Source organism: Podarcis raffonei, chromosome 2 (genome assembly GCF_027172205.1).
Source record: "Podarcis raffonei isolate rPodRaf1 chromosome 2, rPodRaf1.pri, whole genome shotgun sequence".
In the NCBI taxonomy this organism is placed as follows: Eukaryota; Metazoa; Chordata; class Lepidosauria; order Squamata; family Lacertidae; genus Podarcis; species Podarcis raffonei.
The window spans coordinates 110,389,953-110,417,592 of record NC_070603.1 but is presented as its reverse complement, the minus strand read 5'-3'; the positions used below and the strand labels follow the sequence as shown (position 1 = coordinate 110,417,592).

The 27,640-nt window shown below is 45.6% G+C and overlaps 3 protein-coding genes across 4 annotated transcripts in view; 1 reads left to right on the top strand and 2 right to left on the bottom strand.

Annotated features, from left to right (window-relative positions):
- The window catches only part of LOC128408637 (cuticle collagen 2-like), a 29,574-nt gene extending 19,521 nt beyond the window's left edge, over window positions 1–10,053 (bottom strand). The window contains exon 1 of the transcript XR_008329137.1: window positions 9,328–10,053. The gene's annotated coding sequence lies outside the window, so the exon portion shown is untranslated. The remainder of the gene's footprint in view (window positions 1–9,327) is intronic.
- LOC128408636 (nurim-like) lies at window positions 9,919–15,078 on the top strand. Of its 2 annotated transcripts, none has more exons than XM_053378609.1 (4): window positions 9,919–10,143; window positions 11,236–11,438; window positions 11,976–12,152; window positions 13,130–15,078. In XM_053378609.1, exons 1-4 carry the CDS (start codon window positions 9,999–10,001, stop codon window positions 13,445–13,447), a joined length of 843 nt encoding a protein of 280 aa, XP_053234584.1. In that variant the 5' UTR covers window positions 9,919–9,998; the 3' UTR covers window positions 13,448–15,078. The 2 variants fall into 2 exon arrangements, with proteins under 2 accessions (XP_053234584.1, XP_053234585.1); XM_053378610.1 differs by lacking the exon at window positions 9,919–10,143 and adding an exon at window positions 10,218–10,355.
- A 595-nt stretch (window positions 15,079–15,673) lies between these two features.
- On the bottom strand, window positions 15,674–26,517 carry LOC128408749 (gastrula zinc finger protein XlCGF57.1-like). Its single transcript, XM_053378770.1, has 4 exons — window positions 26,065–26,517; window positions 23,265–23,427; window positions 20,192–21,415; window positions 15,674–15,816 (listed from the first exon to the last, which is right to left on the bottom strand). The coding sequence occupies exons 2-4, from the start codon at window positions 23,362–23,364 to the stop codon at window positions 15,674–15,676; spliced, it is 1,467 nt and encodes a 488-aa protein (XP_053234745.1). The 5' UTR covers window positions 23,365–23,427; window positions 26,065–26,517.
- Between the last annotated feature and the right edge of the window lie 1,123 nt (window positions 26,518–27,640).

The window sequence follows — 27,640 nt, the reverse complement described above, 5'->3', positions numbered from 1 at the left end:
CAAATAAAAGACTGCCTTTATCCTGTATCTGGCCTCCTTATTTACTTCTTATAAGCTGTTTCCTTTAAGAATAATTATCAAGATTTTTCTAATTATAACTTAAATATCCACAAAGTCTCCTGCAGACATTAATCAAAACAAGTCCAGGTATGTATTTTAGGGCACTGTTTTGTGAAGTATTCTCTGCATTTTCCCCATGCTTTTTGAAACTCTTGTCTAGTGTGATCTCTAATCGCCTCTGTTAATCTAGCAAGTTCAATATACCCTAACCATTCATTTTTTGTTGGCACAATTTCTTTTTTCCAATTTTTAGCAATTAGGATCCTTGCTGCTCCTGTGGCATAGAGGAATATTTTCTGATCTTCTCTTGCTGTACCTGTGTCCGTTATCCCTAGTAGAAAAGCTTCTGTATTTTTCATAAAGTTATACTTAAACATTTTTTTAAGCTTGTCATATACTGTGTTCCAGAAGCTTTTGGTTTTTTCACAGGTCCACCAAACATGTATAAGTGTCCCCTCTGTTTTACCACACCTCCAGCACAGATTTGTTTTTGTCTTATACATTTTAGCTATTTTGGCAGGACTTGAATTAAGTTTGTATACCACTGGTGGGAACCCTGATCTCGTCCAAAGAGGATTACACAACTTAATGGGGGATAAGCCTATCAACAGACACAGTGGCTATGTTCTACTTCCCCTGGTGAAAGTATGCCTCTGAATGTCAGTTGCTGGAGACTCATGTTGTAGGATAACCAGTCTCATATAACCAACATGCTGAAGTTAAATAATGCAGGATGAGGTGGTTAAAAGCATAGAGTAAGCTGTCCTGACAGGTTAGCTCACCTTGGGAGGGACTAGGTAATCAAGGCTTTGTTCCCCCTTAGTCTACCAGAGAAGCTCAGCCTCAGTGAAGAGGCTAGGCTGGTTGCTGCAACTTATCCACATAGCTCTTACAAGCTATTCTTGTCTTCCTATACCCATAATTTAGGAACTTTCACCACTGTAAGTAAGCCAAGTTTTACTGCCTGTGCAACTTTTTCTGACTGCTGTATGGAAAAGCACATGAATATGACCTTTGTAGAGTTTGTAAGTAAATCATTTTTAACTTACCAAATGTGTGGTCTCTTTCTATGTTTACGCAAGTGGGGGATTTTGGAACTTAGTACGGTATATATTAAAGATCTATATTTCTATGCTTTGCTTTACTGCATGTTTTGTGATTTTAGATCTCTGCTGGGGTTCCCTCACCAAAGAGTACTTGCACCCCAAACTTGGATCCTGGCATCCAGGAATTATCCTCGTTTTTTTTAAGCCTATTTTTCCCCTTTGCAACTAACAATTCATTGCTATAGCATCCCCCAGAGGTGGCCACTTAGCCTCTTCATGAACACTTCCAATGCAGGAGCATCCATCACTTTCTGGGACAGCCAGTTCCAATGCTGCACAGCTCGTATAATCAGCAAGCTCTTCTTAATGTTCCATCAAAATCCTCTGTCTTGTAATTTGAACCCGTTGACTAAGGTCCCAAACTAACTTGCTCCCTCGTCTATGTGTCAGAACTTAAAAACAAAAGCCTATCACCTCTTAATTGTCTTTTCTCCAAACACCCAACTCCACACTGAGAGCCCGTGTGGTGTAGTGGTAAAGAGTGGTAGTCTTGTAAACTGGTGAACCACGTTTGCATCTCTGCTCCTCCACATGCAGCTGCTGGGTGACCTTGGGCCAGTCACACTTCTTTGAAGTCTCTCAGCCTCACTCACCTCACAGAGTGTTTGTTGTGGGGGAGGAAGGGAAAGGAGAATGTTAGCCGCTTTGAGACTCCTTCGGGTAGTGATAAAGCGGGATATCAAATCCAAACTCTTCTTCTCCTTCAGCCTCCCTCAGAGAACTTTGCCTGCTTACACACCAAACACTTAAAGCACCCCCCAAAAAAAATTTAATTCTGAAGGCTTACCCCTCTCAGAGCTACAATTGCCAGCACTCTGAAACTATAGTTCCCATGCTTCTTTGGAGTGTGTGCATTAAATGTATAGTATGTATACATTTGGACCACTGACAGTCTTTTTCACTCTCCTCTGGATCTATTTCAGCTTGTCAACACCCTCCCTCAAACTCTTGGCGATGAGCGAGAGAAGGAATTGAGGGGAGCTTCCAGACCATCTCTTTACTGAGCATTCATTCTGATTTATGCACACAGAGATTAGACCAGGGGTAGGCAACCTAAGGCCCATGGGCCAGAAGCGGCCCACAGAGGCCATTTAACCGGCCCCCGAGCCACCCCCAAACCAAGCCACCCGCTCGCCGAGTCCTCGCGCGCTGCGCTAAACTGACACAGCTCAATGCAGGGAGTCTTTTCCGCGGTTCTGGAAATCACTTCTGTGCATGTGCAGATGCTGGAAATCGCGTCTGTGCATGTCTACGGCGCCAGAAATCACTTCTGTGCATGCTCAGACGTCGGAAATTACTTCTGCGCAGGCACAATTTTCAGCATCTGGGCATGCGCAGAAGCGATTTCTGGCACCGGGGACATGCACAGACGCGATTTCAGGCATCGCGCTGCGCCGACCCGGCCCACGGAGGATCTCTGCAGGAGTGATCCAGCCCATTTCCGGTAAGCCTTGCCAACCCCTGGATTAGACATTGTTGGGGGGGAAGAAGATTTGTTGCACGAGGGCTCCAAATCCACGCACAGCCTGAAATTGATGGCATGTGGCTGAATCCCACCTACAAATAGCTATGATCTGGAAGCATTCAAACATAAAATTCTGCTAAATGTCACTGCCTGGGCAAGGCTGCCATACGTCAGGGAATCGGGCCGCTAAAATGGCATCCGATCGGATTTTTGCTGAATCGGCAAAATGTCCTGGAAAACCCAGGTGTATGGCAAGTTGGGCGATGTTTTCAAAAAATGCATTGCATTAGAACGTCAGCAATCCTGAATTCAAAGATTTCTGAGTTTGGCTTTGGCGAGTCACAATATCCACAATAGCCTACCTCAAAGAGTTGTTGGGATGTTAGAATGGCATTGTTGGGGAAAGGGCAGGACTCAGATGTAACAAATAATAACAGCTATGAACTAGCCAGACATTTAGGACATCTAAGGCTACAGTCCTTACCTGGCGGTCAGTCTCAGTGCATGCAGTAGATATATTACGTATTGAGTAAGCATGCAAACAATTGAAGTACACAGATGCAAAGCTCAGCACCCTTGGAAGAAAACTGTGTTGAAATCAGTGAGAGTTAGGCCTCATTCATACAATTGTTTATTCTGTTTCCCTGTTAATTTCTATATCATCTTTGAGATTTGAGCCACTTTTGAAATCAAGTGAAATCTAGTGGATGTTTAGTGATCATGTAATGGTTAACCTTAAGGAAATCAGCCCTGAGTGCTCACTGGAAGGACAGATCGTGAAGCTGAGGCTCCAATACTTTGGCCACCTCATGAGAAGAGAAGACTCCCTGGAAAAGACCCTGATGCTGGGAAAGATGGAGGGCACAAGGAGAAGGGGACGACAGAGGACGAGATGGTGGGACAGTGTTCTCGAAGCTACCAGCATGAGTCTGACTAAACTGCGTGAGGCAGTGGAAGACAGGAGTGCCTGACAGGAGTGCCAGACACGACTAAACGACTAAACAGCAACAAACAAAGGGTTAACCGTGATCCCTTCCAATTCTACAATTCTATGGTTCTAATTTTTATTTTTGCAGTAAAGGATTACTTTCCTTATCACAAGCTGAAGCAAACAACTGCTGAAAGTTAAAACCCCACGATTCCAAGGACAGATAATTGCGATTCAAAGCCTCCCACATTAGAACAGATTAGTTGCATTTTTAGAGTGATGTTCCTTGATGAGCTCAATTAGCCAACCAACACGTACAATATTCATCAGATAGATTATTATCTGTTTAATGGATAAGGAAGTGCATTCCTTATCCCAAAGGAATGCAAGCTCTGAAACATCAGAGCACTTATATGGATACTTGTGAGTAAAGATTCACAAATGGTGCCTCCCATTTGATTCATGGGCAGAGTTGCAAATCTTCCTCATGCATGCAAGCGTCCACCAGAAACAGCCTATAATAAATTCAGGCTGAAAAGAAGTTAACTTCGCCACCAGAATCCTTTGCCTCTGCCTTCTGCACTTCGTTCTGAATTTGTATAATTTCAGCCCATTTATTTCAATGGGAGAGATTTGGGCATCAATGAAACTTGAAACGTGCTTCCTTTTGTCTGGATGGTGGCCTCTGACATGTCTTGAAGGACCAAAAGAGTATCTGATCTTAACAGGGCAGGTGCCAGACATCAGAGGAACGCCCCCCCCACACACACCCCAGCACAGTCTAGCCTATAGGTCCAGCTGAGGATGTTTCACCCCTCCCATTGCAAGAATCTGCTGACAATGTTTCAGAAAGGAGGGGGCAGATTTTGCTCATCGCTTCTTCGACTCCAGCCTGACTTCAAAAGGAGTCTGAGTGTTATCTGTATATAGATAAGGTTGCTGCTCAAGTAGCTGTAACACTCATGCAGTCCAGCGTCTCCAATTAGTCTTTAGTTTATGCAGTAGCTGTAGAGAATAAAATAACTTATACTTCAGAGCTGTCGTTCATGTGGTTCATGCTCTGCTGTGCTCCGCTGACTTTTGGAACTGAGTTTGGTGCTCACAGCTCTGAGTTGTGAATCCACAGCACTTAGACCTGCTCCCTGCAGTCTCTGCGAGTGCTTTCCCAGCTCGCCTGGCCCAGTCGGGGCTGAAGAGGTTGAGCCCAGCCGTTGGCACTGGCTCAAAGGCGAAGCTGACACCAGCCACCACCAGGGATGTAAGACGGCAGCAAATTCTGCTGCAACCTATAATCATCGCAATCAGTGCTGTTTCTGTTCCGCTGCAGTTTGGTTTATTAGTATTATTAACTACAAGGTCCCAGGGCGGGATACAACAATTAAAATATAATATTTAAAACAACATACAAACACAGAAACAAGGAGGGTCCTAAAAACACACACCTCAGTAAGGATAGCTCAGTTGGCAGAGCACGACAGAGCATTAATCTCAGAGTTGTGGGTTCGAGCCCCACATTGGGCAAAAGATTCCTGCATTGCAGTGGGTTGAGCAAGATGACCTTTGGGTTCCCTCCCAGCTCTAGAATTCAGGTGTCAAAATTTAGGATGAAGAGCCGCATATTCAGCATTAGCCAAAAGCTGTACAATGAAGGTGCCAGGCACAACTTGGGGGCTCCCACAGAAGGGCATGTGACGCTCTTTGGCATGCGCTTTTAAACCTTGCTTCACCCTCATTCCCTATGAATGAATGAGACACCTCAATAAATATCCGGCATTCAGGACAGAGGAGTGACAGGTCAGTATGTGTGAACCATGGCACACACACCCTTTCTCTGTCTTTACAATTTGATCACTAATCACAGTTGCAATAACTTAAAGGTAAAGGGACCCCTGACCATTAGGTCCAGTCGTGACCAACTCTGGGGTTGCGGCGCTCATCTCGCTTTATTGGCTGAGGAAGCCGGCGTACAGCTTCCGGGTCATGTGGCCAGCATGACTAAGCCGCTTCTGGCGAATCAGAGCAGCGCACGGAAACGCCGTTTACCTTCCTGCCAGAGCGGTACCTATTTATCTACTTGCACTTTGACGTGCTTTCGAACTGCTAGGTTGGCAGGAGCAGGGACCGAGCAACGGGAGCTCACCCTGTTGCAGGGATTCGAACCGCCGATCTTCTGATTGGCAAGTCCTAGGCTCTGTGGTTTAACCCACAGCGCCACCCGCGTCCCTGCAATAACTTAGGGTTTGCCTTTGCCTTTTTGGTTTGTTTGATTTTTTACTTGCAAAATCCTGACCCACGAAACACCAAGACCAACCATAAAAATGTGCTAATAAAAGCTTCCTGGCTGATATTGAATGAGCCATGCAAAATAAAGCATTTGTTGGGAAATGTTAAATTAAGTCAAAGAAAAACAACTTTATATAACTGTGTAAATAATAGTTTAATTGTAAATCAGTACAATGGGTGTAGCTGGAAGTTCCTTTTCTTTGCTGATTCGCATATCAGATATAATTATGTTCTTTTTCTATTCACACTTTTATTTCTCTTTCTTGTTTCTTTCGTCTGTTCTTTTTTCTGTCTATACTCTTTACAATCTCTACAATCTAGTGAATGTTTGTATGTCGCTATTGTATGTATTTTAAGGTTTTTCTCGTTCAATAACAATTTTTTTTAAAAAAAATGTGCTAATGGCAGCTTTGGCATGTGGTGCACCTGTGGAATTAACTGTTCCTCTGAAGCATGAGCCATGATAGGTTCACCAGATGATTCAGTCTCCAGGGACTGACTGAAGCAATGGATAGGCATTGAGGATCCACTTATTGGCCTCACCAGAACAGGAAGTGCAAGGAAAGCAAAAATGTTTTCCTCCATGGGGACTTAAGAACTGCCACCTGGTGGCAAGAGCATCCTTTATGCATCTAGCTGGGATGAAGCCAGAGTAGACCACTGCTTTTCAACTAGTGGGTTCGTCACCTGATCCAAGGTGGGTTGCAACAGGAGCACTACCACTGTGCAAATTTGTGGTCAAAGGTTAAGAAATGGGTCCCCCAGTGTAAGTTTGCGTTAAAAATGGTTCCTGGGTCTGTAAAGATACCTGGTGTAAACAATACTGACCCAGGTACAGTAGTACCTCGGGTTAAGTACTTAATTCGTTCCGGAGGTCCGTACTTAACCTGAAACTGTTCTTATCCTGAAGCACCACTTTAGCTAATGGGGCCTCCCGCTGCCGCCCTGCCGCTGTCACGCGATTTCTGTTTTCATCCTGAAGCAAAGTTCTTAACCTGAAGCACTATTTCTGGGTTAGCAGAGTCTGCAACCTGAAGCATATGTAACCCGAGGTACCACTGTATTCTTCTCCTTCTCCTCTAATATTGGCCATTGACACTGCAAGCCAAAGTTCCCAAATTCCCTATAATTCCCAAAAGAATTATAGGGACAGAACTGCCTAAATTATGTAGAAATTTATTTATGTATGCAACTACAGCAGCGAGAATGCTACTGGCCCCAAAATGGAAAGAAGCAGAAGTTTTTGGATACAAAAATTTACGGAATATGCAGAAATGGTGAAACTTACCGGAAGAATAAGAAATCAGGATGACAAACTTTTTATAAAAGAATGGAAATGGTTGATTGAATATTTACAGATAAACTGCAAACAGATAAAAACATTGGCATTGTAATAACCTGCACTTTCATAAGAGTATATATTTAAAGTAGATAATTAAAGGAGAAAATTAAATGTATTTGGATATGCAGAAAATATTAAAAAATAAATTTATTTAACCACAGAAAGAGGGGGAAAGAAGTCAAACTTCCAAATGTTTTAATGAATGTTAGAAGAATGTAGGAATGAAGTTATATGGCTTTAGTAGAAATGTTATAAGGAATTAAGTATAAATAGATTATTAAAGGAAAAAATAAGGTTAGTTTGTGTTAAGATAATTATAGAATAGAAAACAGAAGAAGATGGAAAGGAATTGCTGAAATAATTAATAGAAGTGGAATACAAAAAGGGAGGTGTGAGGAGGTCGTTGAAATATGTGAATGAAAGATAAGATATTGAAATTGTTTTTGATGTGTTTTAAATTGTTTTTGTTTTGTCTTGTTAGTCTATTGTTTTAGTGTTATGTAGTGTTTTTGTATTGTATTGCATTGTTTTCTTTGTTCTTTTTTTGTAGTGTTTAAATGGTTGTAAAAGTAATAAATATTATTTTTAAAAAAACCTTCCAAATGTTAAAATGATTGTAAAATTAATGAAATGTATAAATTTGAAAAGTATATTAAAAAAAAAATAAAAAGACAATGCAAGGCAAACGCGAGGTGGGTGGGTGTTGAGGCTTCCTTCCTTCCCTAAGTCTGCTTTAATCTACAGCAGGGTTGGGGAACCTTTTCTGCCCAGGAGTCTTCATCCTTTTCTTCCCTGTTCCTGCAGGGTCAAACTTGACAGGTGGGCAGTTTCTCTCTTTTCGCCTGAGGGCTGCAGGGCTGATTTGGAAGAACTTGATCAAAAATCCAAACTTGCACACAGGCCTAAAAATCTTGCTGAGCCCTGTTAAAAGCAGATTCAAAGCCCTTGGGTATGTCAGGCTGCACCAGGAGCAAGCCTCCTGGACCAACGCAATAGGATTTACTCCTGAGTAGACATGTGTAATAAGATTGCAGTGCCATTTACCAGCCCTACAGTCGCACATCTTCCTCCTGACACAGTAGGCTATGGTTTTTATATTTTGGATGAATTAATCAGCTGTCACGCTCTTTAAGAATCGTCCTCAGGAGTTCACCAGACCTTCTCCTCTGCTTATTTATAGCTATGGGGGGGGGACTTGATTCCCCCCCCTTAATCCCAGCTTTTAATAAATGGAATACATGATGGCAATGTTTTATTGCTGCTACTTGACATTTTAAGGGTTTAGGATTTTAACTTATGGCATTTGATGTTTAATGTGTGGACACTGTAAAGGTAAAGGGACCCCTAACCTGGGTTGCGGTGCTCATCTCGCTTTACTGGCCGAGGGAGCAAGGGTGCTCATCTCGCTTTACTGGCCGAGGGAGCAAGCGTTTGTCCGCAGACAGCTTCCGGGTCATGTGGCCAGCAAGACTAAGACGCTTCTGGCAAAACCAGAGCAGCGCACGGAAATGCCGTTTACCTTCCCGCCAGAGCAGTACCTATTTATCTACTTGCACTTGACATGTTTTTGGCAGGAGCAGGGACCGAGCAGAAGCTCACCCCGTCATGGGGATTCGAACCGCCAACCTTCTGATCGGCAAGCCCTAGGCTCTATGGTTTAGACCACAGCACCACCGTTTAATTACTTTGTTCTGTTGTATTTATGACCACTGGTGGAGGAAGAAGAGTGGGGGGGAGCGCACCGCCCCCAGCAGTGCGATCCCAGTGGGGTGCCATCGCGGCTCACCACCACCACCATAGGTGGCGTGTCATGCCCCCAGGACGCGCGCCAGCCCCGTCCCCGCTTGCTCTCCCCATGCGCGCGCGCACACACACACACACACACACCCGCTGGAGCATGAAGCTCCACCACTGTTTATGATTTATAACCTGTTTTATGAATTATGTTTGGATTGAAAAAGGAAGGCGACCCCAAAATGTCACACCCGTACCTTCGGGTTATCAGCATGTCGGGCGGGGGGGGGCGGCGTTTGTTTCATTGTGCACTCCTATACATGCCTACTCAGAAGTAAGACCCCCCGAGTTAGATGCTACTTACCCTAAGGTAGTGAGGCTGGGATCCTAGCCACCTACGCAGGCTTACCTGAGAGCGGATTCCATTGCGCTCACTTCTGAGCAGGCAAGGTGAGAATGGTGGCATTCTTAGCCCCTCCTCCGCGGTGCTGCGCTTAGAATCCGCTTTCTGCTTTCTTCGTTGCGGTTTGCCGTCGTTCCTGGTCCGGATCAAAGAATCACAAAGTTATCAGGGACCACCAGGGTCATCTAGTCCAACCCCCTGCAGTGCAGGAATCTTTTGCCCAACTTGGGGATGGAAGAATGAGAGCTGCGTCGAGGCCCCTGGATGAAAAGAGCAGACGCTGATTCCTTAGAAGACTCGAGGGAGCTGGGGGTTTTTTGGGGGGGCAACCCTTACTTGTTCCTCTGCCACGGGGAGGAATATTTCGGCAGGCGGGGAGGTTCTGCGCCCGAGATCCTGTATGACGTCAAAGCCCCCCCAAGAGTTCTTCGTGATGTCACGACGTGAAAGGGGAATCCCTAGACAAGAGCCCCCTTCCCAGCGTGTGATGTCACTCGGCCATGGGAATGCTAGGGGAAGACCCCCTTCTCCCTCCCGCTCCTGATAGGGAGGAATCCCCCCCCCGCTCCTCATTACGCGCTTGTGACGTCACGGGAGGGCGTGGGGATTCCGGAGGGAGCCCCTCCCCTCCGCAGGGCGGTTCCTCCAGGCGTCGGGAGAAGCGCAATTTGCCCGCCATGGCTGCTCTTCAGCTCCTGATGATGGTCCCGGCGCTGGGCAGCTTCCTGTTCACCTTCGGGACCGGCGTGGAGCTCATCCGCTTCGTCTCCTTCCGCGCTCTGTTCCTGCAGCCAGGGACGGGGGCTGCCCAGCACAGAACCGGTGGGGAGGCGTAGGGGCGGGAGAGAAATGGAGGGGTCTTGCGGGGGAGGGAATGAGAGCTTGGGGTTGCAAAGGGGTGCGAGGTGCGCGGTCTTTGGGCGGAGGAGCAGGGATCCGGCGGCCCCCCAGGTGTGGGGCTCTGTATCGGGTCCAGGGCAGCATGGGCAGTGCTGAGGGATGACGGGAGTTGTAGTTCAGCAGCATGCCAAGAGGTATGAAAAATTGCCCGTTCATCCCTTCCTTTTATTTTTGGTTTGGATCCTGAAGACGCCCAGGCGAGTGGCAGGAGGCTGAAACTCTAAAGCAGCCACTTTGAAACTGAGAAAGTCAAATGACAGGAATTCCTAGATCTTAGATAAGATGCTTTTAACACTGTGACTTTATGTTGCAATGGTTCCTGTTGGAAGTTTGCGTCTTGCCCTGGGCGTTTTCCAACAAGCAGAAATAAATGTGGCGCCTTGTTGTCAAAGGCAAGCAGGGCGAAGGATGTGGTCTGGCTCCCCCCCCCCGCCCCCCGCCGATGCTACTAGTATGTGAACAATATGGTTTGGTAATAATATCCCATGATGTCGTTAAAGATGATTGGATAAAAATGTCTGTATGTTCTACTTCCTGCTCTGTATGTTAAGGCCATTCAATCCAGAAGCTTCACAATACTTTAAGAGAGCCTTCCCCAACCTGCTATCATCCATAACTTTTGAAGTACGACTCTCACCATCCCTGCTGGCCGGGACTGATGGGTGTTGGAGTCCAACATGTCATAAATAACAGGATCTGAGATTACAGAATTATAGATTTGGAAGGGACCCTGAGAATCATTTGGTCCAATCCCCCTGCAATGCAGGAATATGCAGCTGTCCCTTACGGGGATTGAACCTGCAACCTTAGCACCATCGGCACCACACTCTAACCAACTGAGCTATCCAGAGAACACCAGCTTGTGGAAGGATTGTTTTAAGATGATGAGAGAGAGAAGGAGAGAGAGAACAATTTGTCTCTGGGATCTGTTTTTGGGCTACTATCTGAGATCCTCTGCCAGCCCCCTGCTGGATGCACTAGGCCTCACCTTGAGCGAACCTCTTTTCTTTGCAGATGCTGCTCCTAATCTTCAATGGGAAGCTGCCCTGAGGGATCCCAAGATTCTGCGGCCACTAATGGTGGACGTGGGCTTAATTGTCCTCTTCATCCTGCAGCACAGCCTCATGGCCACTCAGCAAGTCAAACACTGGACCAGAAGTTGCTTTGGAGTTCTACAGAGATCTTTCTATGTCTTCTGCACAGCACTGACTCTCCAGGTAGGGGTATCAATTTGCGGCACCAAAATGGGGGGAGAGGACTGAAGGGGAGGAAGAAGTCCCACAGGCAAGATAACAGAGCAACTCAGAGTGAATTCTTGCCCAAGTCAGAAAAGCTAAACTCAAAATGCAGAATAAATCTTCCTGGCATGATGCCGTTCAGATTTCATACTCTGCACTTTCATGGAAGCAATATTTCCAAAGCAAATCCCCCAATTTCAGCATTAAGTCTTTGCTCCTTGGTACAAATTATTTTGATAACGGACCTCCCAAACTCACACCGTTAACTCAGCATAGCCTTCATTATGGTGCGAAGCAAAATGCATCATTGTAATGATGAACACTAGAATCTTGCACAATTTAAAAACAACAACAACCCAGTATGGATATGATTTGTATGATTTGGCTAATGCATGCAGGTCCAGCGGATTTTCTACAATGTGATCGCAGTTTAGGAGTCCCAAAATGCAGCCATATGAGATGTGTGCCTGCAGGACAATCTACTTTTATCTAATGCGCCTTTTCCTTCCCACCTAGCTGCTGATGAGGTACTGGCAGCCTGTGCAGGATGCTCCTGTGCTCTGGAATACGAGCAGGGAGCCGTGGGTCACTTGGGTCCCTCTCATGTGCTTCATCCTCCACGTCATTGCTTGGCTGGTCATCTTTAGCATCCTCCTCATCTTTGACTACGCAGAGCTGATGGGGGTCAAACAGGTACCGCGCAGCTTCCCTTTTCCCATCTAGAGAGGCCACCGTCCGGTATTTGGCGGCTAAGCTCAGCGAGGCCCAATGACCCAACCCATGAGGGTGATATAAGATATTTCCTCATGCTGTAAAATATTTCTATAACAATACAACCATCCACATTTGGAGATTCCTCAGAATCTCTGGACTTCCCACCTTCCCCTCCGTGGGTCCTATTATTAAACCTTTTCTACTGCATCTCTTTCAATAGTCCATATTTTATATCGGTCCATAGTACTTGCTACGAGTGTTATTGCAATCCTGCTAATGTTTTCATCTGTTTACAGTGGTCTCCAAGATAAATTATAAATTTCCCCCATCCTTTCCTAAAGTTATGGTTTTCTTGGTCAGTTTTGCCATTTCGGCATAGTCCAGCAGTTTAATTTGCCATTCCTCTCTGGTAGGGACATTATCTTCTATCCATCTCTGGAATTCTGAGGGATTTTTGGTCAAGGCAGGAACCGCAGAAGCACTTAGTGTTGCCTCAGCAGTCCAGACAACAAAACAAAAACAAATCTCACATTCCCCCTTTGTGAATATGAAGAGGCCCAATGTGTATAAAGGTAAAGGGACCCCTGACCGTTAGGTCCAGTCGTGACTGTCTCTGGGGTTGCGGCACTCATCTCGCTTTATTGGCTGAAGGAGCCGGCGTACATCTTCCGGGTCATGTGGCCAGCATGACTAAGCCACTTCTGGCGAACCAGAGCAGCACACGGAAATGCCGTTTACCTTCCCACTGGAGCGGTACCTATTGATCTACTTGCACTTTGTGCTTTCGAACTGCTAGGTTGGCAGGAGCAGGGGCCAAGCATCGGGAGCTCACCCCGTCACAGGGATTCGAACCACCGACCTTCTGATCGGCAAGTCCTAGGGTTTAAAATGGTGTCTTGTTTCCCCAAAAGATTTGGGCATCTGCGGTGCAAATGGGTGTTTCTCTCATTCCGTAGGTTTACTACCACTGCCTGGGCATGGGGGACCCTTTGGCCGTGAAGTCCACAAGTGCCATCCGCCTCTTCTCCCACCTGCGTCACCCTGTGTACCTGGAGTTTCTCCTCATCCTGTGGGCCGTTCCCTGCCTTTCTCTTGACCGCCTGCTCCTCGCATTGCTCTTCACAGCCTACATCACCTGCGCCCACAACCTTGACCAGCAAGACTACCTCTACCTGCGAGCTCAGCTGGACAAGAAGTTCCAGATCTTCTCCCGTGAGGAGGCAGCCTATGGGGATCTGCTGGCTCAGAATGGCCCCTCCGTCCTTAAGAACTGAACCGGTGTGGCCCCAATTTTATATGCGGGTGCTGGTGTCCTAGTATATTGGGGCCTGAGAGCCTGGTACCTTGCACTCTCCCATGCTAAGCACTGAACGATGAAATGTGCCTTCTATCTCCTTTTGCTTTTACGCACTCGGGACTTGAGTGGTCTATAAATGGGACCTAAGAGTTCTGGCTTCCAGCAGGCCTACTTTGCTACAACTCTTAGAACACATATAAGGAGCTCTACATGGTGATCCCAGGTTGAGCCACATGGTCCAGTAGGTTGGAATCCTTGAGGAAAGAGGTGGAACTCCAAAGATGGCAGAATTCAACCCCAAGTTCCTTGGAGGGAAGTCTCTAGAGCAGGGGTGGGGAAAGCCTATGGCCCTCCAGAAGTTGGTGGACTTCAGCTGCCATCAACCTCTGGAGGGCTGTGGGTGCCCCATACCTGCTGTATAGGCTTAAAGGGATATATTGGGCCCAAAAAGAGTCGTCGTCCCCACTAGTGCTAAGAAGAACAATGAGTCACTGATAACCGACTGGAATTTAGGTGAGGTGGTCAGGTTGTTGCTGTTTGTGGGAGGCTTTTTTACGATTTACAACTACAGACAGCAGGCAGGTAGGTCAACAGACAAAATGTTCCCCATCTCTGGCAAAGCTGGGCCCTGTGGAATCAGTGGGGCACTGCCCTAGTAACCTCAGTCTGCCCCCATCCATTCCCCACCTGCTAGCGGGCTTTACTTCCAACCAGTCAGGGGGTGGCTCTGTCTGTCATGGACTCTGCTGCTGGCCTTCCTGCCCTAGAGGGCACCAGGCACACCTGACTGGGATTCTGCAGCTGCTAAAAAGCACAGAAGATGCCTCAGTTGAAATTCATTATAATAACAAAGCATTAGAACTGGGTTTTTCAATTCATTTTCTGCTACAGAACTTCTGCCCAAGTGATTTTTAAAGTATAGGATTTTTAACTTTGATTCACAAGCAAGAACTATTTTAAAGAGGTAGCAGCCTAGATAATTTGTGAAGTGGGCTGTGAGGTCTTTTTGCTTTTTGCAAATATACCTCTTCAGCACAGTGTCTTCCAAATACATTTCTGTTCCAAGCAAGCCATCAGAATTCATTGCCCATCCTCTTGCTTCTGTCGCGTCAATTCAGTTCCAAAGCATTCTTAATTCCAAGGCCTACCTGGGTTGAAGAAGACAAGGCCTTGAGAAAGATTCTGGTCACCCTGGCCGTCCAGCAGTGGACCACCTGCCTCTCAAACCCAAATATATCTCCATGCGGTGGGTGACTTTTAACTCGCCCCGCCCATCAGAATTAATGACAAAAAATATAATTTATGTGATCTTTGAATCAAGTACATTTACAGGCAAAAGCGGGCTGGGGGGGCAGGGGTTGATTCTAGGATTATGTCTCCAGGCTCTACCTAGCAATGGTTGATCTTTGCCTTCATTTGTAACTCAATGCCTTGAACATCCACTAGCATTTCTTTTTAAATGCTGATAATGCTTTTATTGTAGCTTTTTTATTATTATTTCTGTACCCCCTTGCTAACCAAGTATTTTTATACATATGAAAAGCAAATCTTGGATTGAGAAGATAATGGTTTGTAAAGTAAAAAAACGGGTGTGTGTTTTTAAAAAAAGTTTGGTTTGTCTCTGTTCTGAAATTTGGTTTTAATGTAAAGTGTTTCAATATATTTGGGTTTGTTTATAAAGCAGAAGTGACCAGCTGCTCCCAGAAGCTAAAAATGAGCTCTGTATCAACAAAAGTTTTACCTATACAGTGGTTACACACTCCGCTTACCCAGAAATAGTACCTCGGGTTAAGAACTTTGCTTCAGGATGAGAACAGAAATCGTGCTCTGGCAGCGTGGCAGCAGCAGGAGGCCCCATTAGCTAATGTGGTGCTTCAGGTTAAGAACAGTTTCAGGTTAAGAATGGACCTCTGGAACGAATTAAGTACTTAACCTGAGGTACCACTGTAATTATTCATGATGACAAGTTGTAAGAATCATGAGATATTCCACCCCTGAGCTTTTGAAATACAACTCCCATCAACCTTGGCCGTACGGGCTGAAGCTTATAAGCATTGTTAGTGGAGTTTGTAACCTGAAGTGTTTGTCACCCGAGGTGTTTTTATCCTAACTTACTACTGTATAGAATATACTGTCAAAGCAATGTAACAGAAAACTAAAATATTACCTTAAAAGATTTCAAAGTAAAACATTACAAAGGAGGTCAACTACAGAATACAAATTTAACATAGTAGAGCTGGGTGAGTCTGGGTCCTGCCCCCAAGGCCAGGTGGGAAAGGCCTTGCAGGGAGTGGCCTTCATGCCTCTCAGCCGGGCGATGTTCCTCCGGCCTCATGAGAATCCTCTCTAATGGGACCCAAGTGTGTTTAAGGTTGCAATTAACTTAATCTTCCCTAGATCTGCTTTTAGCAGAAGCATGTGACACTCCCACTGCCCATCTTCAAAGTCAGAGTAGCAACCACATGTATCCTATAGTCATGTTTGGCTCTTTCTGTTTGGCATCGCTAAGGCTCTCCTCCCCCCACCCCCCCTCACGAAACAACGGCCTCCTTTTAAGCATCCCAACAGTTATTTACCGCCCCCCCATTCGTCTCACGGCACATGTGTGATACACACGCTTCGCCCTAATGGCCCCTGAAGCATCTTAGGCTACGAGACGAAGGAATGCTCTCCTGCTAAATGCACACTCACTGATTACAGGCGCATACTTGGGAGAAACAAGAACTAGCCTTGCGTGGAAAAAGAAGCATCCCCTCTACTTCTCTTCCCTTCTCCCCTCGCCCCCACCCAAGGGCCAGGCCCATGCTTGCTCCCCTAAACCAAGACCTAACCAGGGACCCAGCTGAGGAAAGCAGCACTGAGGCGCATTCGTGGGAGGCTCCCCCTGAATCTTCCCAGGAGCAGGAGGACTGTATAGATTTGGAACAGTGGTTTGCAGAGGAACATAGTTCATAGTAATAATAATAATAATAATAATAATAATAATAATAATAATAATAATTTTTATTTATACCCTGCCCTCCCCAGCCAAGGCCGGGCTCCACGTGGCTGACAAGCAATAATAAAAACAAGTTGAATGAATACAACTTAAAAACAAGATTAAAATACAACATTAAAATATTCAAACATTAAGATATTAAAACGCAGCCTCATCACAGGAGAAAAGAAAAGAAAGAGGGGGAGGGAATCAAATTGGCTCCAAGCCAAAGGCCAGGCAGAACAACTCTGTCTTACAGGCCCTGCGGAAAGAAATCAGATCCTGCAGGGCCCTGGTCTTATGAGACAGAGCTTTCCATCAGGCCAGAGCCAGTGTTGAAAAGGCCCTGGCTCTGCTTGAAGCTAATCTAACTTCCTTAAGGCCCAGGACCACTAGGGTGTTGCTATTTATGGACCTTAAGGTCCTCCGTGGGGCATACCGGGAGAGGCGGTCCCGTAGGTACAAGGTGGGTACAAGGGTCCTAGGCTGTGAAGGGCTTTAAAGGTCAAAAGCAGCACCTTAAATCTGACCCTGTGCTCCACCGGGAGCCAGTGCAGCTGGAAAAGCACTGAGTGAATATGCTCTCATGGCAGAGACCCCGTGAGGAGCCTCACTGTAGCATTCTGCACCCGCTGGAGTTTCTGGGACAGCTTCAAGGGCAGCCCCACATAGAGCGAATTACAGTAGTCAAGCCTGGAGGTGACCGTTGCATGGATCACTGTGGCCAGGTTGGGGCGGGAAAGGTAAGGGGCCAACTGCTTGATGTGGCGAAGGTGGAAAAATGTCGCCTTGGCTGTTGCTGTAACCTGCACCTCCATGGAAACTCTTAACGGAAGGCAATGGCACTAATTGGGCCCCCTCAAGAGAAGGGAGTTGGTCCCTCATTCCCATGCCATCCCGACCCAGCCATAGGACCTCTGTCTTCAAAGGATTTAGTGTCAACTGGCTCCCATGAAACCATCCAGCCACAGCTTCCAAGCATCTGGTCAGTGTGTCCGGGGCCAAGTCGGTGTGGCCATCCATCAGCAGATAGAGCTGAGTGTCATCAGCATATTGGTGACAGCCCAGCCCAAAGCTCCGGATAATCTGGGCAAGGGGGTGCATAAAGATGTTAAGAAGCATTGGGGCAAGGATTGCGCCCTGCGGCACTCCACACACCAAGGAGTGGCGTGACGACATCTCCCTCCCTAGCGCCACCCTATGTCCCCGACCAGAGATTAAAGAGCACAGCCATTTACGGGCTATGCCCTGTATCCCCATGTCAGCAAGGCGGTGGTCCAGAAGATCATGATCGACCATGTCAAAGGCTGCTGACAAATCTAAAAGAATCAGCAGTCCTGACCCGCCTCGATCCAATTGTCTACGGAGATCATCTGTTAGGGCAACCAGAGCAATCTCGGTCCCGAAACCAGGACGGAACCCAGACTGAAATGGATCTAAATCCAATGTTTCCTCCAAAAACCTACGAAGCTGTTCAGCAACCGCTCTCTCAATTACCTTACCCAGATATGGAAGATTTTAAACTGGGCGGTAATTGGATAGGTCTAAAGGATCTAGTGACGTTTTCTTTAAGATCGGACACACCACTGCTTCCTTCAGTTCCCCTGGGAATGTCCCCGTGCCAAGGGACAAATTGATAATTTCAAACGGGGAGTCCACGTGACATCTGGACACGCCCTAATCAGCCAAGATGGGCACGGATCGAGGAGGCAGGTGGTGGGCCTACCAGCTTGGAGGAATCTATCCACATCAGCAGGGAGTATCCGATCAAAATGGTCCAACACTGGACCCGAAAACAGTTGAGGGGCCTCCAGTTCAGTCAATGTATCTAAATTGGCAGGGAGGTCACGGCGGAGCAACAGGACTTTCTCCACAAAAAAGCTCGTGAATGCCTCACAGCTATGGGTCGAATTTGTGCTTAAATTTGGTTGTCCTCCTTAAGGACGTTATCGACCTCATTATTCTAAAAAGTTGTGCCAGGCGAGAGCTAGCAGATGCAATGGAAACTGCGAAGTAAGATTTCTTAGCAGCTTTCACAGCCATCTCATAGGCTTTCATAAGTGTCCTATAAGATGTTCTTGAAACTCCGTCACAAGTCTGTCGCCATACTTGCTCTAGCCGTCTGAGATCCCGCTTCATTTTCTGGAGCTCTTCAGTAAACCAAGGGGCCCGGTTTCGATGGGGTCGCAGAGGGTGCTTAGACGACCTCATCGATGGCTGCCAATAGCCGGTTATTCCAGTCCTCGACAAGGTCATCTAATGAGTCGCCAGGAGAAGCAGGGTCCCGCAAGGCCTGATGGAATCTATCAGGATCCATCAGCCTTCATGGGCAAGCCCAAATAGGCTCGCCACCCGAGCAGGGGAAGAGCGGGAAGTCAATCAGAAGGCAAAAGCTGGGAAATACTGGATGGGGAACAGCTTGGAGAAGAAACTCGGGGGGGGGAGAGATAACAGATTCACTGTCTCTGGAAAGCATCCATCCGCTTTCCCCAAGGTCAAGGAGAGTTGCAAAAGTGGCAGGACAGAAAGCACAGAGTGTACGAGCTCAGATTACGAGATGCAGAAGTGACTAGGGATGTGAGGGGGTGGACCTCTTCATTGGGAGCACCGCCATTCCTAGAAGACGGGTTCTTTGTTCTCTCGCTGGGATCATTAAAGTTTCTAACGGGTAAGAAGACTCCTTTCCCTTTGTTCTGCTTATCTACGGCCAAGGGGGAAGGAAGCCAATTCCCTGAAACCTGACAGATGCTGATCCACAAGACAAGGGCAGCCCATCACTTTGGCATTGAAGGGCGGAGGTCAAAACTCAACAGATTCATCACACACCTTGAACATTCCAGATTCACACTCTCCCCCTTTTTATCTAGCAACAACTAGCAAGTTATTTTGTACATTTACTATATGTGACTTGTCAGCATCACCCTTGAGCCACCAACTGGACTCATCCACTTCAGCCCCGACTGGGCTAGGCGAGCTGGGTAGCACTTCCAGAGACCACCTTCTATACAGGAACAGGTCAAAGTGCTGTGGACTCACAGCTTAGAGTTGTGAGCACCGGATTCACTCCAACAAGAAGACAGTCGTCGCACAGCAGAGTATAGCAGAGCATAAACGACTCGGAGAGCAGCTCTGTAGAATATCTTCTTTATTCTATCTACAACTATAATACACAACTATATACAGAGCTAAATGAGGTCTAAATGAAAAATGCTGAACTGCACTGAGTGTCTGCAGCTGCTCTTAGCAGCAACCTTATCTCGCTCTCTCTAAAACTCAGTCTCTCTCTCTTTGATGTGAGGTTGGAGCGAAATAAGTAGAGAGCAGAAACCGCCCCTCCTCTCTAGAGAATCAGCAGAGAACATCAGCAGATTCTTGGATATGGGAGGGGTGAAATCTCCTCATTACTTTAACAAATATATGTATGTATACAAATTTCAATACAAACACCAGAACATCACACAGGTTCCATGCATTTAAAATTGATTTCTGCCTTTATGAGTTTCTTTATATGAAGCAAAGAGTGAAAACTGAGTGGAACACTGCATACATTTATATGGCTTTTCATCTGTGTGAATTTGCTTGTGAATATTAAGGTCTCCACTGCATCTGCAGCTCTTTCTGCATTCCCTACATCTGTGGTTTCCCCCCTGTGTGAGTTAGCTGATGTTTCCTAAGGTGTCTACTTTGACTGAAGTTCTTTCCACACTCCCTACATTTAAACAATTTCCCCCCCCCCCATGTGAGTTCGTTGATGTCTTCTAAGGTTTCCACTAAGACTGAAGCTCTTTCCACATTCAATACATGTAAATGGTTTCAGCCCCGTGTGAGTTTGTTGATGTATTCTAAGTGTTCCACTACGACTGAAGCTCTTTCCACATTCAATACATTTAAATGGTTTCTGCCCTGTGTGAGTTCGTTGATGTATTCTAAGTGTTCCACTACGACTGAAGCTCTTTCCACATTCAATACATTTGAATGGTTTCTCCCCTGTGTGAGTTTGTTGATGTATTCTAAGGTGACCACTATGCCTGAAGCTGTTTCCACATTCTATACAGTTAAATGGTTTCTCCCCTGTGTGAGTTCGTTGATGTATTCTAAGGTTTCCACTTTGACTGAAGCCCCTTCCACATTCTATACAGTTAAATGGTTTCTCCCCTGTGTGAGTTCGTTGATGTATTCTAAGGTTTCCACTAAGACTGAAGCTCTTTCCACATTCAATACATGTAAATGGTTTCAGCCCCGTGTGAGTTTGTTGATGTATTCTAAGTGTTCCACTACGACTGAAGCTCTTTCCACATTCAATACATTTAAATGGTTTCTCCCCCATGTGAGTTTGTTGATGCATTCTAAGGTCTCCACTTTGACTGAAGTTCTTTCCACATTCAATACATGTAAATGGTTTCAGCCCCGTGTGAGTTTGTTGATGTCTTCTAAGGTTTCCACTACGACTGAAGCTCTTTCCACATTCAATACATTTAAATGGTTTCTCCCCCATGTGAGTTTGTTGATGCATTCTAAGGTCTCCACTTTGACTGAAGTTCTTTCCACATTCTATACAGTTAAATGGTTTCTCCCCTGTGTGAGTTCGTTGATGTATTCTAAGTGTTCCACTATGACTGAAGCTCTTTCCACATTCTATACAGTTAAATGGTTTCTCCCCTGTGTGAGTTCGTTGATGTATTCTAAGTGTTCCACTATGACTGAAGCTCTTTCCACATTCAATACATTTAAATGGTTTCTGCCCCGTGTGAGTTCGTTGATGTATTCTAAATGTTCCACTTTTATGGAAGCTCTTTCCGCACTCCATGCATTCAAATGGTTTCTCCCCCATGTGAGTTCCTTGGTGTATCCTCATTCTTCCACAGTGACTAAAGCACATTCCACATTCCCTGCACTTAAACTGTTTCTTTGTTCTTCCCAATGAATTCACAGATGGCTCCGTAGAATTCTGACCATCGTCTTCCTCACCTGTTTGGGAGTGGGGGGGGGGGGGAGAGAATCCTGTTAGACTTTTAAAAAAGACAAGAAAGGAACTGAACACATGTGAATTCCCAAGTGCACCTTCTCTTATTTTCACTCCATTGTCCACTCCATTGTCTCCATGTTCCAAATTTTTAGGAATAAAGATGAGATAATGGCAAGAGCAACCCATGATCATGTCAGAAATCAAGCCTTTATCAGGAGAAACTGTCAACACTCCCAGGCACCCGGCTTGGTCTCCTGTTGACCTCCCTGTCTGCATTCCTCAGCAAGATCCAGGCAGAGGTCGCAATAGGCGATCCTTCTCAGCGTGAGAAGAACACCCCCCCTCTTTGTTGCCCCCCCCCCGGCAGGGGAAAGAGATAGACAGAAACGTATTTACATGCCTTTATTTCTGTCTTTGCAGCGTTACAAAAAACATGACTGCTCTCTTCAAACTCCAGCAGTTGAGAGACAAACACTTCCTGTACAGCTCATATTACACTCTGAGCTAATTCCGGTGCCCTCTGTTTCCCACGAACAGTCCCAACATCATGTGATGTTTTCAAGCTAGCAGCTCGCAGCTGCATTGCTTCTATATCGTAACAGATCACTCCATTCACACTTAAGAAAGCGCCATCATTTTATAATAGATATCTACGGTGGAACTGGCTTATAAGACACATCTGTCTTTTTCTTTTTCAAGTGAGGAAATGATCTCAGGCTCCAACAGCAGTCTCTCCTATGAGTAAGAAGTAAAACTGAAATGTTCTTATGCCACATGTAAGTGTAAAAATATTGCAATATGTTAGACCCTAAACAGAGCCTACTGGATTGGGAAATGGCCCACCTAGTCCAGCACCCTGTTTTCACAGTGGCCAAGCAGAAGCCTGTAGGAAACCAGCAAGCAAGATTTCAGCCCAAGAGCCCACTGCCCTCCTGTGCTTTCCAGAAACTAGTATTAAGAAGTATTATTGCCTAGGACCACAAGGGCAGAGCACAGACATCAGTCTAATCATTTTTTTCAAGCTACCCTAGTTGCTGGCAGTCACTGTCTCCTGTGCTTCTGTTTATTCATCTTTTGCAGGCCTAAAAGGCTCATAAAGGTATTATGACCTAAGCTTTTGTGGGCCGCAGTCTGACAAAGGGGACTCTTGATTAGGAAAGCTGGTGCCACTATAAACCTGTGAGTCCCTTTGTTGGTTTTGTGCACTTATTTTGAAATTTGTACCAAGGTTGTACCACTGTAGCTCCATGTAAGCTTATGGAGGGACAGAATTACAGGGGCGCTATAAATTATTATCCCACTCACTCACTCTCACACACAATCCGTCTGTAAGAATGGCAAGTTTACACTATTTGGTTATAATAATGGCCACCCTCGGTCTTCATATGCCCAATCCTATGTGAACAGGCTCCAGCCAGAGGAACTGTGTATCATGATAACAGGTCCTTTGTCTCGAAAGCCCACGAAACTGGGGAGGTGCATGCATCTACTGTATTTGGATGCTGGTGGAATGTATCACTCTGACCCAGTCTTTAAAAAAATAAAAGTAACATAAACTATTTAAATATATGAAATATAATTAATGACAGGAAGCATTTCCATAGCCCCCTTCACCCATTTTTCTGGATTGGTGTACAACATCATTATCGTCACTTAATCCTGCAGTGGAAATAACACCAGAGATTCCAAACACAAAGAGCTGCTTTGGAGAAGGCCTCACCCCTCCCTCCCTCCCTCCCTTCCTTCTTCCTGCCTGGCCCTTCCTGCCTTTGGTCTCCTCTCCATCTTTTCCTCTTTCTCCCTCCACCATCCAGCCACCCATGTTCCCATCTCCTCTCCCCTGAAACTCACCAGATTTCTCCGAGGGTCCCAGGAGGGGATGCTCAAAGGTTGCAGGGAGGGATGCAGGAGACAGCTTGACCAGGTCAACTGTCCATCTTCCTCCGTCCATCCTGACCAGGTTTGCAGGTTCAACTTCTTCAGGAGCACAGAAGTCAGGGCAAGTTGTAGCTTCCTGGGAGGAAGGAAGAAGTCAAGGGAGTTTCAGAGCCCCTGCAGGGATTTTGCCCAAAACATTCTGTTGCCCCTGTAGAAGCCCCTAATGGGCACCCGCTTCCCAAGAGCCTCCACCCATTTTCAAACACCTTTGGCAATTCCTTCCTTCCGTCTGCCTGTCCCTTCTCCCTTCCTAAGGCTGGCATGGTATGGGCAGTAGTGGCCTTGTGGCAGTTGCCCAAAGAGCCACAATAAATGTGATAATGTTTACCCCTGTAAATCCTTGAGTGTGCATGTGTATTATAATAAAATGAGGCTCAGGAACGTGAAAATCCAAAGGGACTTTTTTAAGGAGGCAGGGGAAGCAAGAAAAATTTAGATTCTTTTGGCAACAATAAACATTAAAACAAGGAACTGCTGGTTAAAATATGTAAGAGGTTTTTTAAATCACACCATTAGGAAATCATTATACGAAGTTTGGAATAGATACAAAACACTGGTTGAACGTAAAACCCTGTGGTGGCTTTCTCCATTGGAAGCCTTTGCAGTAAAAAAGAAAAACATGGGAAGTGAACGGGCAACATACAAAGACCTGTTAATGGAAGTGGATAAGAAATTAAAGGTAAAGCCATTTGAAGAACTGAGAGAAAAATTAACTGATTGATTGCAGTATCACCAATTGCAGGATGTATTCGGAGAAGATAGCAAGAGAACTGGGTTTGGTAGCATCAAATAAAAACTAGAGACTGAATTGTTGAGTAGTAAAAGGAAAACACTGTCGAAAATGTACACGCTATTATTGGAGTGGCACACAAAGGATGACGAGGTAAAAAGTGTTATGATCAAATGGGCCCAGGATTTGGGGCATAATATTGATTTTGAAGAATGGAAAATATTATGGACCAAAACCATTAAATTCACAGCATGTATGTCACTCAAAGAAAATCAAATGAAGATGATGTATTGATGGTACATGAGACCGGCCAAACTTGCAAGAATGTATAGAAATCAGGATAAAAACTGTTGGAAATGTAAGGAAAAGGAGGGGAATTTCCTCCATATGTGGTGGACGTGTACTAGGGTGAAAACTTATTGGGGTACAATTTACAATGAAATAAAAAAGATCTTTAAATACAATTTCAGTAAAAAACCAGTTATTTTTGTTAGGTCTAATTGGAGATGAAATTTTTAAAAAAGATGTGAATCTATTTATGTGTGCCACAACGGCCGCAAGGATTCTTCTGGTTCAGAAATGGAAATTACAGGAGATTCCAACATTGGAAGAATGGCGGAGTAAGATGGTGGAATACGGAGAGTTAGCAAAGCTGACGGGGAAGATCCGGAATCAGCGCGACAAACTGTTTCAAAAAGACTGGAGCAAATTTATATTATATATGAAAGAATATTGTAAACATCTGAAAAGGTTTGTAGCTTTGGGTTGAAATGTTTCGTAATGACAATATAAGGAACTGATTTGCATTTAATAAGAGGAAATATAAAAATAAGAGAGAAGGTAAAAAAGTGTCTATAGAAATGCTAAGTATAAGGTAAATATGTACGAAAGTCAGAATGAGGGGCGAGAGGAGGTCGATGCTCGGATAGAGCGATGTTTCAGTTCTTGATTTATGTATGGATATTGTGATTACAAAAAACTGAAAATGTAATAAAAATTATTTAAAAAACAACAAGGAACTGCTGAGCAAAAAGAGAACAGGAGCATGCGCAGAAGTGGTTGCGGAGAGGGGAGGAGCCTTCAAGGGTCCAATAACTGACCCAAAACAACACAGAAGACTACCTGTCGATTGTGGTCGACCACTTGGACATCTCTGATGTACTGTACTGTATACGATTGGTGGAAATTCAAATGCTTTGTTTGGCATTACATATATAAATATCACTGCCTGGAACACCAGGCAGGGTTGCAGTTTTGTGGAACGATCGAACTGTAACCTATTGCTTTGCAATAAACAATGTTAGACTCCTAACTCCTCCTGTTTCTGAGTTTTATTGGTGTAAACTGAAGAGATAAGTGATTTTCTGGCTTACAACAGCCTGAGAGTAGATTCCATGGAACATACAGGAGCTTTTGCCATTAGTAAACAACTTAGATGGCAAGTTCTCAAGAGAAGCACTTTGGAGCACTGCTTGCTTGCTCATGCTATGTGTGTTTGCACCTCGAGGACAACATGCATATTTACACCACATGATTTCTTAAAGAGGGCATTTCTTTAAAATCGAAGGCCATTTCTACAAAAGCCTTCAATGTTTGGTTGCTTTGGCTGTTTTTTATTTTGTTGCAAGCTGCTCAGAGTGGCTGGGGAAACCCAGACAATAGGCATGGTATTATTATTATTATTTTATTGCGAGCCTTGCCAGCAATGCCCAACCCTCTCCCCTTTCCCACCTCCTTCCATGCAACTCCCTTTGCACCAGATCTGGGCAGGAGGAAGCTTCTCTCTTTCCACAGCGGAAACCCCTCCCCTCCCCCCCCACCACCTTCAAGGCTCCATTAAAAAGAGCAGCTCCCTTTCCTCCCTTCTCTTCTTCTCCCCGCCTGGAACTTGTGCAGGCCGCCTCTCCCCGTCCTGGGGCTTCTCATCCTGGACCCCCTTGCCAAGCCCCTTCCCTCCCTCCCCACCGCTGGCTTTGCACTCACCCAAAATCCTGATGGCGGCGGCAGATGCAGCGACCCTGGGCAGCGGGGGTGGGAATGGGAGCCCCCGCCTGGGAGGCAGGGAGTGACCCGGCTAAATTAGGAGGCTTAATTAGGAGGATTAATTAGGATCCCCTTCATGGATCACTGCCTTGCCGTGGCGAAGGGGCTTGAAGAACTCAGAGAAGCTATGAACTACGCCGAGTAGGGCACCCAAGATGAACAGGTCATTGTGGAGAGTTTTGACCAAACGTGATCCACCTGGAGGAGGAACCGGCAAGCCACTCCAGTATCCTTGCCAAGAAAACTCCATGGACAAAGACAACAGGCATATAAAAGTTATGACGCTGGAAGATGAGCCCCTCAGGTCGGAAGGCGTCCAACATGCTACTGGGGAAGAGCGGAGGGCAAGTACAAGTAGATCCAGAGCTGATGAAGCGGCTGGGCCAAAGCCGAAAGGACGCGAAAGGAAAGTCCAGTGCTACAAAGAAAAATATATGAACCTGGAATATAAGATCCATGAACCATGGTAAGCTGGATGTGGTAAAAAATGAGATGGCAAGAATAAATATTGACATCCTGGGCATCAGTGAACTAAAATGGACGGGAACGGGCGAATTCAGCTCGGGTGACCATCACATCTACTACTGTGGGCAAGAAACCCGTAAAAGAAATGGAGTGGCCCTCATAGCCAACAAAAGAGTGGCGAAAGCTGTACTGGGATGCAATCTCAAAAATGATAGAATGATCTCGATACGAATCCAAGGCAGACCTTTTAACATCACAGTAATCCAAGTTTATGCACCAACTACTGGTGCTGAAGAAACTGAAATTGACCAATTCTATGAAGACTTACAACACCTTATAGAAGTGACACCAAAGAAGGATGTTCTTCTCATTATAGGGGATTGGAACGCTAAAGCAGGGAGTCAAGAGATAAAAGGAACAACTGGCAAGTTTGGCCTTGGAGATCAAAACGAAGCAGGGCAAAGGCTAATAGAGTTCTGTCAAGAGAACAAGCTGGTCATCACAAACACGCTTTTCCAACAACACAAGAGACGACTCTACACATGGACATCACCAGATGGGCAGCATCGAAATCAGATTGATTATATTCTCTGCAGCCAAAGATGGAGAAGCTCTATACAGTCAGCAAAAACAGGACCTCGAGCTGACTGTGGCTCAGATCATCAGCTTCTTAGAGCAAAATTCAAGCTTAAACAGAAGAAAGTAGGGAAAACCACTGGTCCAGTAAGATACAATCTACGGTAAATCAAATCCCTTGTGAATACACAGTGGAAGAGAGGATTTAGATTTGGTGGACAGAGTGCCTGAAGAACTATGGATGGAGGCTCGGAACATCATACAGGAGGCAGCAATGAAAAGCATCACAATGAAAAGGAAATGCAAGAAAGCAAAGTGGTTGTCCAATGAAGCCTTGCAAACCGCGGGAGACAGAAGGCAAGCAAAATGCAAGGGAGATAGTTAAAGATACAGAAAACTGAATGCAGACTTCCAACGAATAGCAAGGAGAGACAAGAGGGACTTCTTAAACGAGCAGTGCAAAGAAATAGAGAGA